Source organism: Nycticebus coucang, chromosome 3 (genome assembly GCF_027406575.1).
Source record: "Nycticebus coucang isolate mNycCou1 chromosome 3, mNycCou1.pri, whole genome shotgun sequence".
Lineage (NCBI taxonomy): Eukaryota > Metazoa > Chordata > Mammalia > Primates > Lorisidae > Nycticebus > Nycticebus coucang.
In genome coordinates this window covers 74,610,614-74,629,595 of record NC_069782.1, presented here as the reverse complement: position 1 = coordinate 74,629,595, position 18,982 = coordinate 74,610,614, and the positions used below count along the sequence as shown (strand labels likewise).

Here is an 18,982-nt window from a genome sequence, read left to right as displayed (position 1 = left end):
GCAAATATCCGACTCATAGGAATTCCTGAAACAGATGAAGTGGCTTCACAGGGCGCAGAGGCCCTTCTGCATGAAATTATGAAAGAGAATTTTCCAGACATGCCTAGAGAACCTGAAATTCAGACAGCAGATAGCTTCAGAACCCCAGCACAACTCAACCCGAATAAGACATCTCCCAGGCATATCATAATTAACTTCACTAAAGTTAATATGAAGGAGAAAATTCTCAAAGCGGCCAGGAGAAAGAAATCTATTACCTTCAAAGGGAAGAACATTAGAATGACTGCAGATCTCTCTGCTGAAACTTTTCAAGCCAGAAGAGGCTGGTCATCAACGTTTAATCTCCACAAGCAAAATAACTTTCAACCCCGGATCTTGTACCCAGCTAAACTGAGTTTCATTTATGATGGAGAAATTAAATACTTTAATGATACACATATGCTAAAGAAATTTGCCATAACCAAACCAGCTCTTCAGGATATTCTCAGACCTATCCTCCATAATAACCAACCCAATCCTCTACTACAAAAGTAAACTCACTCAGAAACTTCTGATCCAACTCCAACTTCCACAATGACAAAAGGATTAAAAATGCCCACTGGACTTTCGAAAAACTCAATACCCCAAATTTCACCAAACTTATTAATACTCTCCATTAATGTGAATGGCTTAAACTGCCCTCTAAAGAGATATAGGTTAGCTGACTGGATACAAAAACTCAGGCCAGACATTTGTTGCATACAAGAGTCACATCTTAACTTAAAAGACAAATACAGACTCAGGGTGAAAGGATGGTCATCCATATTTCAGGAAACTGGTAACCAGAAAAAAGCAGGAGTTGCAATTTTATTTGCAGATACAAGAGGCTTTAAAACAACAAAAGTAAGGAAGGACAAAAATGGTCACTTCATATTTGTTAAGGGTAAGACTCAATATAATGAGATTTCAATTATTAATATCTATGCACCCAACCAGAATCCACCTCAATTTATAAGAGAAACTCTAACAGACAGGAGCAACTTGATTTCCTCCAACTCTACAATAGTCGGAGATTTTAACACTCCTTTCGCAGTGATGGATCGATCCTCCAACAAAAAGCTCAGTAAAGAAATTCTAGATTTAAATCTAACCATCCAGCATTTAAATTTAGCAGACATCTACAGAACATTTCATCCCAACAAAACTGAATACACATACTTCTCATCAGCCCACGGAACTTACTCCAGAATCGATCACATCTTAGGTCACAAGTCTAACCTCAGTAAATTTAAAGGAATAGAAATTATTCCATGCATCTTCTCGGAACATCATGGAATGAAACTTGAGATGAGTAACAACAGGAATCTGCATACACATACAAAGACATGGAAGTTAAATAACCTTATGCTGAATGATAGCTCGGTCAGAGATAAGATCAAGAAGGAAATTGCCAAATTTCTGGAACAAAACAACAATGAAGACACGAACTATCAGAACCTCTGGGACATCACAAAGGCAGTTCTAAGAGGGAAATTTATAGCACTGCAAGCCTTCCTCAGGAAAACGGAAAGAGAGGAAGTAAGCAACTTAATGGGACATCTCAAGAGACTGGAAATGGAAGAACACTCCAACCCCAAATCCAGTAGAAGAAAAGAAATAACCAAAATCAGAGCAGAACTAAATGAAATTCAAAACAAAAGAATTATACAACAGATCAATAAATCAAAAAGCTGGTTTTTCAAAAAGGTCAATAAAATAGATAAACCTTTGGCCAACCAAATCAGGAGAAAAAGAGTAAAATCTCTAATCTCATCAATCAGAAATAACAAAGACGAAATAACAACACACTCCTCAGAAATCAAAAAAATCCTTAATGAATATTACAAGAAACTTTACTCTCAGAAATACGAAAACCTAAAGGAAATTGACCGTTACTTGGAAGCACGTCACCTTCCAAGACTTAACCAAAATCAAGTGGAAATTTTGAACAGGCCCATATCAAGTTCGGAAATAACATCAAACATACAAAATCTCCCCAAAAAGAAAAGCCCGGGACCAGATGGTTTTACGTCAGAATTCTACCAAACCTTTAAAGAGGAATTAGTACCTATATTACTCAACCTGTTCCAAAAGGTAGAAAAAGAAGGAAGACTCCCCAACACGTTCTATGAAGCAAACATCACCCTGATCCCCAAACCAGGAAAAGACCCAACAAGAAAAGAAAATTATAGACCGATATCACTAATGAATATAGATGCAAAAATATTCAACAAGATTCTAACAAACAGAATCCAGCAACATATCAAACAAATCATACATCATGACCAAGTTGGTTTTATCCCAGGGTCTCAAGGCTGGTTCAATATACGTAAATCTATAAATGTAATCCAGCACATAAACAAATTAAAAAACAAAGACCATATGATCCTCTCAATCGATGCAGAAAAAGCTTTTGATAATATCCAGCATCCCTTCATGATCAGAACACTTAAGAAAATCGGTATAGGGTGGCGCCTGTGGCTCAAAGGGATAGGGCGCCAGTCCCATATGCTGGTAGGTGGTGGGTTCAGACCCAGCCTTGGCCAAAAACCACAAAAAAAAAAAAAAAAAGAAAATCGGTATAGAAGGGACATTTCTTAAACTGATAGAGACCATCTACAGCAAACCCACAGCCAATATCATATTGAATGGAGTTAAACTGGAATCATTTCCACTCAGATCAGGAACCAGACAAGGCTGCCCATTGTCTCCATTACTCTTTAACATTGTAATGGAAGTTTTAGCCACCACAATTAGGGAAGAAAAGGCGATCAAGGGTATCCACATAGGGTCAGAAGAGATCAAACTTTCGCTCTTCGCAGATGATATGATTGTATATCTGGAAAATACTAGGGACTCTACTACAAAACTCCTAGAAGTGATCAAGGAATACAGCAGCGTCTCAGGTTACAAAATCAACATTCATAAATCGGTAGCCTTTATATATACCAAAACTAGTCAAGTTGAAAAACCAATTAAGGACTCTATCCCATTCACAGTAGTGCCAAAGAAGATGAAATACTTGGGAGTTTATCTAACAAAGGACGTGAAAGATCTATATAAAGAGAACTATGAAACTCTAAGAAAACGAGATAGCTGAGAATGTTAACAAATGGAAAAATATACCATGCTCATGGTTGGGAAGAATCAACATTGTTAAAATGTCCATACTACCCAAAGCAATATATAATTTCAACGCAATTCCCATTAAAGCTCTACTGTCATACTTTAAAGATCTTAAAAAAACAATACTTCATTTTATATGGAATCAGAAAAAACCTCGAATAGCCAAGACATTACTCAAAAATAAAAACAAAGCAGGAGGAATCACGCTACCAGACCTCAGACTATACTACAAATCGACAGTGATCAAAACAGCATGGTACTGGCACAAAAACAGAGAAGTAGATGTCTGGAACAGAATAGAGAACCAAGAGATGAATCCAGCTAATTACCGTTATTTAATCTTTGACAAGCCAATTAAAAACATTCAGTGGGGAAAACATTCCCTATTTAACAAATGGTGCTGGGTGAACTGGCTGGCAACCTGTAGAAGACTGAAACTGCACCCACACCTCTCAGCATTAACCAAGATAGACTCTCACTGGATTAAAGATTTAAACCTAAGACATGAAACTATAAAAATACTAGAAGAGAGTGCAGGGAAAACCCTTGAAGCAATTGGGTTGGGCGAGTTTTTTATGAGAAGGACCCCCCGGACAATTGAAGCAGCTTCAAAAATACACTATTGGGACTTGATCAAACTAAAAAGCTTCTGCACAACCAAGAACACAGTAAGTAAAGCAAGCAAACAACCCTCAGAATGGGAGAAGATATTTGCAGGTTATGTCTCTGACAAAGGTTTCATAACCAGAATCCACAGAGAACTCAAACGCATTAGCAAGAAAAGAACAAAGGATCCCATCGCAGGCTGGGCAAGGGACTTGAAGAGAAACTTCTCTGAAGAAGACAGGTGCACGGCCTTCAGACATGAAAAAATGCTCATCATCTTTAATCATCAGAGAAATGCAAATTAAAACTACTTTGAAATATTATCTAACTCCAGTGAGACTAGCCTATATAACAAAATCCCAAGACCAGAGATGTTGGCGTGGATGTGGAGAAAAGGGAACACTTTTGCACTGCTGGTGGGAATGCAAATTAATACATTCCTTTTGGAAAGAGATATGGAGAACACTTAGAGATCTAAAAATAGATCTGCCGTTCAATCCCGTAATCCCTCTACTGGGCATATACCCAGAAGACCAAAAATCACACCATAACAAAGATATTTGTATCAGAATATTTATTGCAGCCCTATTCATAATTGCTAAGTCATGGAAACAGCCCAAGTGCCCATCAATCCACGAATGGATTAATAAACTGTGGTGGGCAGCGCCTGTGGCTCAGCGAGCCTGGCGCCGGCCCCATATACCAAGGCTGGCGGGTTCAAACCCGGCCCCGGCCAAACTGCAACCAAAAAATAGCCGGGCGTTGTGGCGGGCACTTGTAGTCCCAGCTACACGGGAGGGTGAGGCAGGAGAATCGCCTAAGTCCAGGAGTTGGAGGTTGCTGTGAGCTGTGTGACGCCACAGCACTCTACGGAGGGCAATAAAGTGAAACTCTGTCTCTACAAAAAAAATAAATAAATAAATAAATTGTGGTATATGTACACCATGGATATTATGCAGCCTTAAAAAAAGATGGAGACTTTACCTCTTTCATGTTTACATGGATGGAGCTGGAACATACTCTTCTTAGTAAAGTGTCTCAAGAATGGAAGAAAAAGTACCCAATGTACTCACCCTTACTATGAAACTAATGTAGGACCTTCACATGAAAGCTATAACCCAGTTACAACCTAAGAATAGGGTGAAGGGGGAAAGGGATGGGAGGGAAGGGGGAGGTAGGTGGAGGGAGGGGGATTAATGGGATTACACCTGCGGTGCATCTTACAAGGGTATATGTGAAACCTAGTAAATGTGGAATGTAAAGGTCTTAGCAAAATAACTAAGAAAATGCTACGAAAGCTATGTTAACTAGTGTGATGAAAATGTGTCAAATGATCTATGAACCAAGTGTATGGTGCCCCATGATCATACTAATGTACACAGCTATGATTGAATAAAAATAAATAAATAAATAAATAAAAAGAAAGAAATCGCCAACTTTTTGGAACAAAACAACAATGAAGACACGAACTATCAGAACCTCTGGGACACCACAAAGGCAGTTCTAAGAGGGAAATTTATAGCACTGCAAGCCTTCCTCAAGAGAACAGAAAGAGAGGAAGTTAACAACTTAATGGGACATCTCAAGCAATGGGAAAAGGAAGAACATTACAACCCCAAACCCAGTAGAAGAAAAGAAATAACCAAAATTAGAGCAGAATTAAATGAAATTGAAAACAAAAGAATTATACAACAGATCAATAAATCAAAAAGCTGGTTTTTCGAAAAGGTCAATAAAATAGATAAACCTTTGGCCAACCTAATCAGGAAAAAAAGACTAAAATCTCTAATCTCAGCAATCAGAAATAACAAAGACGAAATAACAACAGACTCCTCAGAAATCAAAAAAATCCTTAATGAATATTACAAGAAACTGTATTCTCAGAAATATGAAAATCTGAAGGAAATTGACTGATACTTGGAAGCTCGTCACCTTCCAAGACTTAGCCAGAATCAAGTGGAAATGTTGAACAGGCCCATATCAAGTTTCGAAATAGCATCAACCATACAAAACCTCCCTAAAAAGAAAAGCCTGGGACCAGACGGGTTCACATCAGAATTCTACCAAACCTTTAAAGAGGAATTAGTACCTATATTACTCAACCTGTTCCAAAAGGTAGAAAAAGAAAGAAGACTACCCAACACGTTCTATGAAGCAAACATCACCCTGATCCCCAAACCAGGAAAAGACCCAACAAGAAAAGAAAATTATAGACCGATATCACTAATGAATATAGATGCAAAAATATTCAACAAGATCCTAACAAACAGAATCCAGCAACACATCAAACAAATTATACATCATGACCAAGTTGGTTTTATCCCAGGGTCTCAAGGCTGGTTCAATATACGTAAATCTATAAATGTAATTCAGCACATAAACAAATTAAAAAACAAAGACCATATGATCCTCTCAATCGATGCAGAAAAAGCTTTTGATAATATCCAGCATCCCTTCAAGATCAGAACACTTAAGAAAATCGGTATAGAAGGGACATTTCTTAAACTGATAGAGACCGTCTACAGGAAACCCACAGCCAATATCATATTGAATGGAGTTAAATTGGAATCATTTCCACTCAGATCAGGAACCAGACAAGGCTGCCCATTGTCTCCATTGCTCTTTAACATTGTAATGGAAGTTTTAGCCACCACAATTAGGGAAGAAAAGGCGATCAAGGGTATCCATATAGGGTCAGAAGAGATCAAACTTTCGCTCTTCGCAGATGATATGATTGTATATCTGGAAAATACTAGGGACTCTACTACAAAACTCCTAGAAGTGATCAAGGAATACAGCAGCGTCTCAGGTTACAAAATCAACATTCATAAATCAGTAGCCTTTATATATACCAAAAATAGTCAAGTTGAAAAAACAGTTAAGGACTCTGTCCCATTCACAGTAGTGCCAAAGAAGATGAAATATTTGGGAATTTATCTAACAAAGCACGTGAAAGATCTCTATAAACAGAACTATGAAACTCTAAGAAAAGAAATAGCTGAAAATATTAACAAATGGAAAATCCCACCATGCTCATGGCTAGGAAGAATCAACATTGTTAAAATGTCCATACTACCCAAAGCAATATATAATTTCAACACAATTCCCATTAAAGCTCCACTGTCATACTTTAAAGATCTTAAAAAAACAATACTTCGTTTTATATGGAATCAGAAAAAACCTCAAATAGCCAAGACATTACTCAAAAATAAAAACAAAGCAGGAAGAATTACGCTACCAGACCTCAAACTATACTACAAATCGATAGTGATCAAAACAGCATGGTATTGGCACAAAACCAGAGAAGTAGATGTCTGGAACAGAATAGAGAACCAAGAGATGAACCCAGCTACTTACCATTATTTAATCTTTGACAAGCCAATTAAAAACATTCAGTGGGGAAAACATTCCCTATTTAACAAATGGTGCTGGGTGAACTGGCTGGCAACCTGTAGAAGACTGAAAGTGGACCCGCACCTTTCACCATTAACTAAGATAGACTCTCACTGGATCAAAGATTTAAACTTAAGACATGAAACTATAAAGATATTAGAGGAGAGTGCAGGGAAAACCCTTGAAGAAATCGGTCTGGGCGAGTATTTTATGAGGAGGACCCCCCAGCCAATTGAAGCAGCTTCAAAAATACACTACTGGGACTTGATCAAACTAAAAAGCTTCTGCACAGCCAAGAACACAGTAAGGTAAAGCAAGCAAACAGCCCTCAGAATGGGAGAAGATATTTGCAGGTTATGTCTCTGACAAAGGTTTAATAACCAGAATCCACAGAGAACTCAAACGTATAAGCAAGAGAAGAACAAGTGATCCCATCGCAGGCTGGGCAAGGGACTTGAAGAGAAACTTCTCTGAAGAAGACAGGCGCGCGCGGCCTATAGACATATGAAAAAATGCTCATCATCTTTAATCATCAGAGAAATGTAAATCAAAACTACCTTGAGATACCATCTAACTTCAGTGAGATTAGCCTATATCACAAAATCTCAAGACCAGAGATGTTGGCGTGGATGTGGAGAAAAGGTAACACTTCTGCACTATTGGTGGGAATGCAAATTAATACATTCCTTTTGGAAAGATGTTTGGAGAATACTTAGAGATCTAAAAATAGACCTGCCATTCAATCCTATAATTCCTCTACTAGGTATATACCCAGAAGACCAAAAATCACATTATAACAAAGATATTTGCACCAGAATGTTCATTGCAGCCCAATTCACAATTGCTAAGTCATAGAAAAAGCCCAAGTGCCCATCGATCCACGAATGGATTAATGGATTAATGGTTGTGGTATATGTACAGCATGGAATATTATGCAGCCTTAAAAAAAGATGGGGACTTTACCTCTTTCATGTTTACATGATGGAGCTGGAACATATTCTTCTTAGTAAAATATCAAGAATGGAAGAAAAAGTATCCAGTGTACTCAGCCCTACTAAGAAACTAATTTTTGGCTTTCATATGAAAGCTATAACCCAGTTATAACCTAAGAATATGGGGAATGGGGAGAGGGAGGGGAGGGAGTGGGGAAGCAGTGGGGAGGATGGGTGGAGGGAGGGTGATAGGTGGGATTACACCTGCAGTGCATCTTACAAGGGTACATGTGAAACTTAGTAAATGTAGAATATAATTGTCCTTGGCAGTACACAAGTAGCATGATTGTAGTGTAAAAAACCTTCAATTTGAACTGGCAAGTGGTTTTTTAACTGTGCAAAAATACTATATTAAATTGTCAAACATGAATACTATTGACATGTAAGGGTGCATGCGTATTTTAAATTTGGACTCTATAAAAACTTGGTGAAACTAATATGTGCAGTGTTTACTCAGTGAGACCTTGTCTCTACAAAAAAATTAAAGATCTCGCCGGACGTGGTGGCTCACGCCTGTAATCCCAGCACTGTGGGAGGCTGAGGAGGGAGAATCGCTTGAGCTCAGGAGTTCGAGACTCGCCTGAGTGACAGTGAGACCCTGACTCATGAAAAAAATGGAAAAACCCAGCCGGGCGCTGCGGCAAGCGCCTGTAATCCCAGCGGCTTCCGCCTGTAATCCCAGCGGCTTCCGGAGGCTGAGGCAGCGGGGTGCCCGCAGCCCGAGTCTGAGGTTGTGGTGAGCTACCACGCCCACTGCACTCTGCTCAGGGGCATAGGGTGGGACCCTGTCTCAACAAAAAAAAAAAAAAATTAAAGATCTCTACTGCCAACGGAAAAAAAAAAAAGAATATAATTGTCTTAACACAATAACTAAGAAAATGCCAGGAAGGCTATGTTAATCAGTGTGATGAAAATGTGTCAAACTATTTATAAAACCAATGTGTGGTGCCCCATGATCGCATTAATGTACACAGCTATGATTTAATATTAATAAAAAAAAAGATGGTAAAAAAATAAATAAATAAAAATAAAATGAACAGGCTCAGCACCCTTAGCTCACTGTGTAGGGCGCCAGCCATGTTCCCTGGGGCTGGCGGGTTCAAACCCAACCCAGGTCTCTTAAACAACGACAACTGCAACAAAAAATAGCCGGGCATTGTGGTGGGTGTCTGTAGTCCCAGCTACTTGGGAGGCTGAGGCAAGAGAATTGCTTAAGCCCAAGAGTTTCAGGTTGCTGTGAGCTGTGATCCCACGGCACTCTACCAAGGGTGACGTAGTTAAGATTCTGTCTCAAAAAAAAAAAAAACGAAACCTACTGAAAGAGTTTAGAATTAAATAAAACTTTGGTTTCAACTCTGATATATAAAGAGCTTGGAAGCTGTCACTCCCGTCTTACAAGAAAAAGCTAGTGGCCGGGCACAGTAGCTCACACCTGTAATCCTAGCACTCTGGGAGGCCAAGATGGGGATACTGCTTGAGCTCAGGAGTTCAATACCAACCTGAGCAAGAGTGAGACCTGTTCTCTAAAACCAGCAGAGTGTAGTATTGGGCACCTGTAGTCCCAGCTACGAGGGAGGCTGAGGCAAAACAATCACTTGAGTCTAAGAGTTTGAGGTTACTGTGAGCTCTGATGCTACGGCACTCTACCAAGGGCTACAAAGTGAGACTCTGTCTCCAAAAAAAAAAAGAATTAAAGCCACAAGGCTAACCACACCCCTGAAACCTGGAGAGATTGTCACATCCCAAGTCACAAGCAAGATCTGCTTACATGGAGCCAGAGCCCTAAATTGGTGAGAGCAGTTAAGTGGTACATCCGAAAAGTGCTGTCAGCTTAGTGTAGAAAAGTATCAGGCATCTGGCTCCTGCTCTCACAGCCACTGCAGTACATTGAGTTCCATAGAGACAGCACCAGGGCAAGTGAGAGCCGGACAGGCACTAGGCGACTCTGTGCCTCAGTGAGGAAAAACAACTCAAAGGAGCAAAGGAGATCCTAAGAAGCTGAGAGGCAAAATGTCATCATACGCATTCTTTGTGCAAACTTATTGGGAGGAGCACAAGAAGAAGCACCCAAATGCTTCAGTCAACTTCTCAGACTATTCTTTTTTTTTTTTTTTTTTTTTTGAGAGAGAGCCTCAAGCTGTCCCTCTGGGTAGAGTACCGTGGCATCACAGCTCACAGCAACCTCCAACTCCTGGGCTCAAGCGATTCTCCTGCCTCCACCTCCCAAGTAACTGGGACTACAAGTGCCTGCCTGGCTATTTTTTTGGTTGCAGCTGTCATTGTTGTTTGGCAGGCCCGGACTGGATTCGAACCCACCAGCTCAGGTTTATGTGGCTGATGCTTTAGCCACTTGAGCCACAGGTGCCAAGCCTTCTCAGAGTTTTCTAACAAGTGCTCAGAGAGGTGGAAGACCATGTCTGCTAAAGAAAAAGGAAAATTTGAAGATATGGCAAAAGTGGACAAGGCCCATTATAAAAGAGAAATGAAAACCTATATCCCTCCTAAACGGGAAACAAAAAAAAAGTTCAAGGATCCCAATGCACCCAAGAGGCCTCCTTTTTCTTGTTCTGTTCTGAGTATCACCCAAAAATCAAAGGAGAACATCCCAGCCAATCCATCGGTGATGTTGCAAAGAAACTGGGAGAGACATGGAATAACACTGCTGCGGATGACAAGTAGCCTTATGAAAAGAAAAGAAGGCTGCAAAGCTGAAGGAAAAATACTAAAAAGATATTGCTGCACACCGAGCTAAAGGAAAGCCTGATGCAGCGAAAAAGGGAGTCTTCAAGGCTGAAAAAAGAAAAAGAAGGAAGAGGAGGAAGAGAAGGAGGATGATAAATAAGTTAGTTCTAGCGCAGTTTTTTTTCTTGTCTATAAAGCATTTAACCCTATTGTACACAACTCACTCCTTTTAAAGAAAAAAAATTGAAATGTAAAAAAAAAGAAAGAAAGAAAAGTATCAAAGTGAGAAATTCATGGGAACGGCAGTCTTAGAAGGGTGCCCACATTTTCATGCACTTTCCTTCTGAGAACCTCACCAGGTTCTCATAGAAAAAATCGTAAGAAAGACCCACTCTTAGAATTAGCAAGAGGAGAGAAACAGTATCTACTGTAAAATATGCTCAGAGCCTTTTCCACAACAAAGGTCTACTCTCTGAAATATAATCCCAGCTAGAGGAAGAGAATTATTTTTTTGAGACAGACTCACTTTATCGCCCTCGGTAGAGTGCCATGGCATCACAGTTCACAAGCAACCTCAAACTATGGGCTTAAGCAATTTTCTTGCCTCGGTCTCCCAAGTAGCTGGGACTACAGGCACCCACCACTGCACCTGGCTTTTTTTTGTTGCAGTTGTCATTGTTGTCTAGCAGGCCCTGGCCGGGTTCGAACCCATCTGCCTCAGGTGTATGTGGGCGGCGCCCTAACCACTGAGCTACAGGGACCAAGCCAGAGGAAGGGAATTCTTTTCCCATCCATCTCTAGCCTTTCTGTCTCACTTAAAAGGAAAAACACAGAATCACAAAGGCTTAGGGCAGTGGTTCTCAACCTTCCTAATGCTGCATGTATTTTCATTGTTACAAAGGGGTCGTGACCCACAGGTTGAGAACCGCTGGCCTAGGGTTTCACCGAAATAAAGTAGAAAGTCTCAGCCAAGAAAGAAGGTAGGAGGTAAAGAGAGAAAAAAGCTGTACCACTGAAGAAGCACTGTGAAAATCACAGCCCAAGGGCAAAAGCCCACTGACTCAGATATAACCATGAGATCAGAGAAATGTTTCCTGTCCTCACGCTCTACCACATCAACAGGGCTCCAGCATTAAGAGTGGATTATAGCGAACAGAGCTGCGAGACACAGACTCTCATCAAGGTGGAGCTCTCAGGGAATCCCAAGGTCAAGAGAAAAATTAAGAATACTAGAGGAAAACTAAAGCCTCTGGAACCTACAGCTACAACAAAAATTAAACCCAGCTCAACTACAGCCACTTGCCACCATGCCCAACTAATTTTTTCTATTTTTTGTAGAGACAGGGTCTCATTCTTGCTGAAGCTGGTCTCAAACTCCTGACCTAAGGCAATCTCCTGCCTTAGTTTCCCAGAGTGCTAGGATTATAAATGTGAACCACCACACTCGCACTAAATAATCTTATTAATCTGCTACTCTATATTTTCCCTGTTGATTTCTCTATTTCCACTCTAATCTAGTGACACTTAAAATCCTCAGACAAGGATTATTTATAAGATAGTAATTATTTAGGCAGTATTTATAAGGTAGTAATAACAAACAACTCACCTGGGATCTGTTCATTTTCTGCTGGTCTCGGGAAAATGTGGAGAAGAATGAAGGTAAAGCTGGGGAGGAAAAAAGAATGCAGTCAGGAGGAATTTGGCGGGGACCAGATCAAGTTGAGCATAGTCCAATTTTTTTTTTTTTTTAAGAGACAGAATCTCACTTTGTTGACCTGGATAGAGTGCGGTGGCATCACACAGCTCACAGCAACCTCCAGCTCTTGGGTTTAAGCAATTCTCTTGCCTCAGCCTCCTGAGTAGCTGGGACTACAGGCACCTGCCACAACACCCAGATATTTTTTGTTGCCCATTGGCTGAGGCCGGGTTCAAACCTGCCACCCTCGGTATATGGGGCCAGCGCCCTACTCACTGAGCCACAGGCACTGCCCCAATGTCCAATTTTTTACTGGGTGAAAGTCACCACATACATCCCAATGATTTTAACAAGTTATGTTCTTCTCTGAACATGTAAAAAAAAAAAAATTAAATACAAGCAATTTATAAATTACAGAATACTAAAATATAGAAACAATGTCTTCATTAAACCTGATGTGGTAGGAAATACTCAGATTTCACTGTTTATCTGTTTTCCTATAAATACTAGGGATATTGTTGAACAATTCACAGAAACTCTGGAAGAGAACGTTTCCATGCAAGATTTTTAAAAATATTCGTCCTACCTTGACTGCAATTTCATCATTTTTAAAGACTTCTTTGTAAGTCCAACTATGCAAAGAAAACAAGAAATCAAGAAACTCTTTTCTCTACTGGTAACAAAAGAGCGACCTGTAACAATTCATTGTCTCTCTCAGGCTCTGAGTTTTATTTTTCAAATGAAAAAAATAAACCTTGTATATTCTGCTTGCAGCACCATTTTGTGATTCTAAAATCAAAATATACAGATTTCAAATACATGGACAAACACCCCATGTGAACTCAGAATCTGAAAAACATGAGCGAACAAAAGAAATGTGGGCTGTTCGAAGAATTTTAAATAAACTTCCTCAGCTATAATCTGTTGCTTGGGGACTGTGAAGGAGGCGGGGAGAGTGTCCTCCACTTTAGCTCTGAAACTCTGGTGAGAGGTCTGATTCAGGGTTTTCTCACAGGTGGGATTCTGGTTCCTTCCCTCTCAATTCTTTGTTCCAAAAGAGATGGGGCCCTGGCCTGGAGAACAAAATCCATTCAGTTGGAATCTAAGGTCCCCAATCTGAACCCTATAGGCTAGCCCTTCTATAAGCTCAAATCAAGACGCCTGGGAACAGAACCTGGGGCTCACCGGAGTAATCAGGAAGGCACCTGTGCCCCCTGGGGCTGTGAAGGGCAGGACGCTGGCTGGTTTCCCGGCAGAGTATCTTACTAGCAGCAACGTAAGATTTGGCAGAGAAAAATAAAAAATAAAAAATAAATAAATAAATAAATAAATAAAAAGATTTGGCAGAGAATAGATTTGGACCTCAACTCCTTCGCCTGCTTAGGTATGTGAATTTGGGTCAATCATTCAACTTTCCATGCCTGTTTTATTTGCTAAAACAGCTATGAAAATTCACCAAGATATCAAACGAAAACACCTCCTTAACCATTAACTACCAGATAGGAGGCTAAATGCTTCACACGGGGCATCGTTCAGAGAGCGTAGAAGCCGGCGGAGAGCCTCCTCCTCGGGGAGCCCGCTGGAGGCGGCCCTCCGCGGGGACGGGGCCTCGGGCGCGCTCTCCACAGGCCTTGCCCGAGCCGTCCCGGACGCCCAGGACTCGCCCGCCAGCTCCGGTCCACACAGGCCCCTCTCGACCGCGCTCCTACCTCCATGCAACCCCGGAACCCCTACAGCGCGGCGAGCGCGCGACTCAGCTCCGACACCCGGACGAGCCTGTACCACCTCGCGAAAGTAACGGAGCCGGCCTTGAAGTGAGCGCCGCGCGCCGCACATGCGCACAGAGCGCGGAGCCCGCCGCTTCCCATCAGGCCCCGGGAGGGAGGAGGGCGCCTCCACCGCCCGCGCAGGGAGAGGGGCGAGAGGTGGGGTCGCCCGCGGCCTCAACAGGTGCCGGACCACCGACCAACCGGAGCCCTGTTCTACCAGGAAAACACACTGGAACAGCCCGGCTTTTCCCAAATAATATTTCATTATCATACCTTTTGCCAGGCTAGCCCAAGAATTACCGAGTAATATACAAAAACCAGAAAATAGACATTTCCCTGAGATTCTTGTGCTTAGTCATTAGACACACCGCCTTCTGCGAGTTTACGGAAATACGAACACATAGTCATAATATTTATCATTATCCTGTCAGAAAAAATGTTCTTGGAAAAATATAACACCAGTTTTCCCCCCAATGATAAAAAAAGAAATAAGTTCCATTCACAATAGCTTCAAAAATTGTACAAAATAATTATTATTCGAGTTATTAAGAAAAAACTAAAAATGACATTGTGTAGTATATGGTAATTTTTTTTTTGAGACAAGCGTCTCACTTGTCACCCTCGGTAGAGTCCTGTGCTGTCACAGCTCACAGCAACCTCCCACTCTTGTGCTCCAGCGATTCTCTTGCTTCAGCCTCCTAAGTAGTTGGGACTACAGGCGCCCACCACAACGCCCGGCTATGTTTAGAGACGCGGTCTCGCTCTGACTCAGGCTGGTATCGAACCTCTGAGTTCAGGCAATCCACCTGCCTTGGCCTACTAAATGCTGGGATTACAGCCGTGAGCCATGGCAGCGGGCCAGTATATGGTAATTTAAAAGAACTGAGTAGCTAGAGATTCCTAGGACTTTCCCAGAATCTTTAAAAATATTCCAAACAAAAAGTTTTCGGGCCAATTTTCTCTTTGCTTATTTTGTGTTGTCTTGACTCTAAGAAGAAAAAACATGTTTTTATCAGTAATGTTTACCATATAGCATATTAAAAGCATTTTTTAAGCTTGGAATTGGCCTTAAAGAAAAAGGGTAGCCAAGAATTTATTGTATAGTTTACTAGGGGCCAGGCAGTGGCTCATACTTGTAATCTTACTACTCTGGGAGGCCAAGGCAGGAGGATGGCTTGATCTAAGGAGATGGGCAACAGCCCATCTCTGCTAATAATAGACAAATTAGCTGGGAATTTTGGCCAGTGCCTATGGTCCCATCCACTTGGAAGGCTGAGGCAAGAGGATTGCTTGAGCCCAGGAATTTGAGGTTTCTGTGAGCTAGGCTGGGACCATGGCACTCTAGCGTGGACACCAGAATGAGGCTCTGTCTCCAAAAAGAAAAAATAGGCAGGTGAATTGCTTGAGCTCAGGAGTTTGAGACCAGCCTGAGCAAGAGTGAGACCCCTTCACTACTAAAAATAGAAAAACTAGCCAGATGTTGTGGCAGGCACCTGTAGTCCCAGCTACTTGGAAGGCTGGGGAAGCAAGAGGATTGCTTGAACCCAGGAGTCTGAGGTTGCTGTGAGCTATGATGCCAGCGCTCTCTAGCCTGGGGCAAAAGAGTGAGACTCTGTCTCAAAAAAACTTTTTTTAATATTTATGTCATCAAAGTTTCTGGAGAAAAGAAAGAGGGAAATGCTGAAAGAACACTCAAAGAAATAATAGATTAAAATTCCCCAAATTTGGCAAAAGTCATTAATATTTAAGAAAATGAATAAGTCACAAACTTGATAACCTCAAAGAAATCCATACAAAGGCACATCACAAACTTGTGAAAGGTAAAGGTTTTTTTAATCCTGAAAGCAGCAAGAGAACAAAGACATCTTATCAGGGAGAATACCATTAGAATGACAGTGATGTTTCATTAGAAACCACAGAGGCCAGAAAGAAGCAGCACAAAACTTTTCAAGTGCCACAGGAAAAGAAATGTCAGGGCTGAGCACAGTGGCTCACACTATTATCCTAGCACTCTGTGAGGCTGAGGCTGGTGGATTGCCTGAGTTTGTAGGTTCAAGCCAGAGCAAGACCTCATCTCTAAAAATAGCCTGGTATTGTGGCAGGCACTTGTAATCCCAAGTACTTGGGAGGGTGAGACAAGAGAATCGCTTGAACCTAAGAGTTTGAGGTTGCTGTGAGCTATGATGCTACAGCACTCTACTGAGGGTGAAAAAATGAGACTATGTCTCAAAAAATGCCAGGAGCCAAAACATACCACAAAAATGCCCCTTGCTATCTTGATTTTAGGAGCAACCGTAAACAGCAACGGTACTTTCCCCTTGCATATCTCCTCAAAAATGCACCCCCTGCCTTAGGGTCCTTCTCCTAGTAATTTTCCAGAAACTAGCCCCCTCCCCGCCCTGTTAGGAATAGCCCTTAGTTACTTCCTCGTTTGAATGCTTATAAGCCCAGCTGAAACAATAAACTCTTCGGAGCTTGATCAGACTCTTGACTTGTTCTCATTCTTTCGTGTCTCTTGTCCCCTCATTCGACTGACCCCTTTGTTTCCCAGGTCCCCGTTGAATTCCCCGCAGGCCGGGGCAAAAAAAAAAAAAAGAAAGAAAGAAAGAAAAGAAATGTCAACCTGGGATCTTGTGTTCCACAAAAATATCTTTCAGGGGGCAGCGCCTGTGGCTCAGTCGGTAAGGCGCCGGCCCCATATACCGAGGGTGGCAGGTTCAAACCCGCCCCGGCCAAACTGCAACCAAAAAATAGCCGGGCATTGTGGCGGGCGCCTGTAGTCCCAGCTACTCGGGAGGCTGAGGCAAGAGAATCACTTAAGCCCAGGAGTTGGAGGTTGCTGTGAGCTGTGTGAGGCCACGGCACGCTACAGAGGGCCATAAAGTGAGACTCTGTCTCTACAAAAAAAAAAAAAAAACGTATATCTTTCAGGAAGGGAGAGAAAATAAAGATATTCTCAGATGAAGTTTAACTAAGAGAACTTACCATCCTTCGACCTGCCCTAATAAATAGCCCAAAGAGGTTCCATTAAGACAAGAGGTAGATGATCACTGGTTATAGGAAGAAATAACCCTGTTCAGTTTGAAAAACAAACACTTATTTTAGAATATACAGTTTATGGGAAGAGTGGACAGAGCTGATCAGTACTGTAGACGGTACAGATTTACAAGGAGGTCCTACAAATGGTAGAAAAAATTATTCTTCTGGCTGATGGAAGTTGTGGTTGTGAACAGCTACATCCTTTACTCATTAGATAAGGAGTGGAGAAAAAGTACAGACACACCTTTCTTACATGAGAAATCTCAACACTCAGCTCAAGAGTAATGTTAGGAACAGAAATTCAAGAAAGAAGGGGCTAGGCGCCTGTAGCACAGTGGGTACAGCGCCAGCCACATGTACCTAGGCCGGTGGGTTTGAACCTGGCTTTGGCCTGCTAAACAACAAAGACAACTGCAACAAAAAAACAGTCAGGCTTTGTGGCAGATGCCTGTAGTCCCAGCTACTTGGGAGGCTGAGGCAAGAGAATTGCTTAAGCCCAAGAGTTGGAGGTTGCTGTGACCTGTGACACCATGGCACTCTACCCAGGGCGACAGCTTGAGACTCTGTCTCAAAAATTAAAAAAAGAAAGAGGGGGGCGGCGCCTTTGGCTCAGTCCGTAAGGCGCCGGCCCCATATACCGAGGGTGGCGGGTTCAAACCCGGCCCGGCCAAACTGCAACCAAAAAATAGCCGGGCGTTGTGGCGGGCGCCTGTAGTCCCAGCTACTCGGGAGGCTGAGGCAAGAGAATTGCTTAAGCCCAGGAGTTGGAGGTTGCTGTGAGCTGTGTGAGGCCACAGCACTCTACCGAGGGCCATAAAGTGAGACTCTGTCTCTACAAAAAAAAAAAAAGAAAGAGGGGAAGACCATCATCTTATAAATGGGAAAATGCATTTTATAATGCAAAATGAAAAAAAATCAACAAAGGATTGCATGGTTTGCAGCAAAAGAATGAGAAATATGGAAGGAAAGAAACCATTTTCCACCATGAAATTTGTAAGGGGAAACCTGGGCTTCATCTTGGAGACTATTTCAAGAAATATCACATTCAAAACAATTATAAACAGGGCCAGGCATGGTAGTTCACACCTGTAATCCTAGCACTCTGGTAGGCTAAGGTGGGTAGACTGCCTGAGCACAGGAGTTTGAGACCAGCCTGAGCAAGAGTGAGACCCTGTCTCTACTAAAACTAACTGAGTGTTGTGGACACCTGTAGTACCAGCTACTTAGGAAGCTGAGGCAAGAGGATTGCTCAAATCCAAGAATTTGAACTTGCTGTGAGCTTTGACACCACAGCACTTTACCAAGAGCAACAGAGTGAGACACTGTCTCAAAAAAAAAAAAAAATTATAAACAGGGCGGCGCCGGCCCCATATACGGAGAGTGGCAGGTTCAAACCCCGCCCTAGCCAAACTGCAACAAAAAATAGCCGGGTGTTGTGGTGGGCCCCTGTAGTCCCAGCTACTTGGACAGCTGAGGCAAGAGAATTGCCTAAGCCCGGGCGGTGCCTGTGGCTCAGTGAGTAGGGCGCCGGCCCCATGTATCGAGGGTGGCAGATTCAAACCCAGCCCCGGCCAAACTGCAACAAAAAAAAAAAATAGCCGGGCGTTGTGGCAGGCGCCTGTAGTCCCAGCTGCTTGGGAGGCTGAGGCAAGAGAATCACG

General features: G+C 42.0%; 1 protein-coding gene across 3 annotated transcripts in view; it reads right to left on the bottom strand.

Annotated features, from left to right (window-relative positions):
* The window catches only part of LOC128582159 (zinc finger protein 883-like), a 67,280-nt gene extending 52,524 nt beyond the window's left edge, over window positions 1-14,756 (bottom strand). For 2 of the 3 annotated variants that reach the window (XM_053585789.1, XM_053585790.1), the window contains exons 1-2: window positions 14,223-14,756; window positions 12,424-12,482 (exon numbers count right to left, since the gene is read on the bottom strand). In XM_053585789.1, the coding sequence (XP_053441764.1) occupies window positions 12,424-12,482; window positions 14,223-14,553 (390 nt within the window). In that variant the 5' untranslated portion in view covers window positions 14,554-14,756. Of the gene's footprint in view, window positions 1-12,423; window positions 12,483-12,583; window positions 12,812-14,222 lie in introns of those variants that run through there. The other variant, XM_053585791.1, reaches the window with a different exon arrangement.
* Between the last annotated feature and the right edge of the window lie 4,226 nt (window positions 14,757-18,982).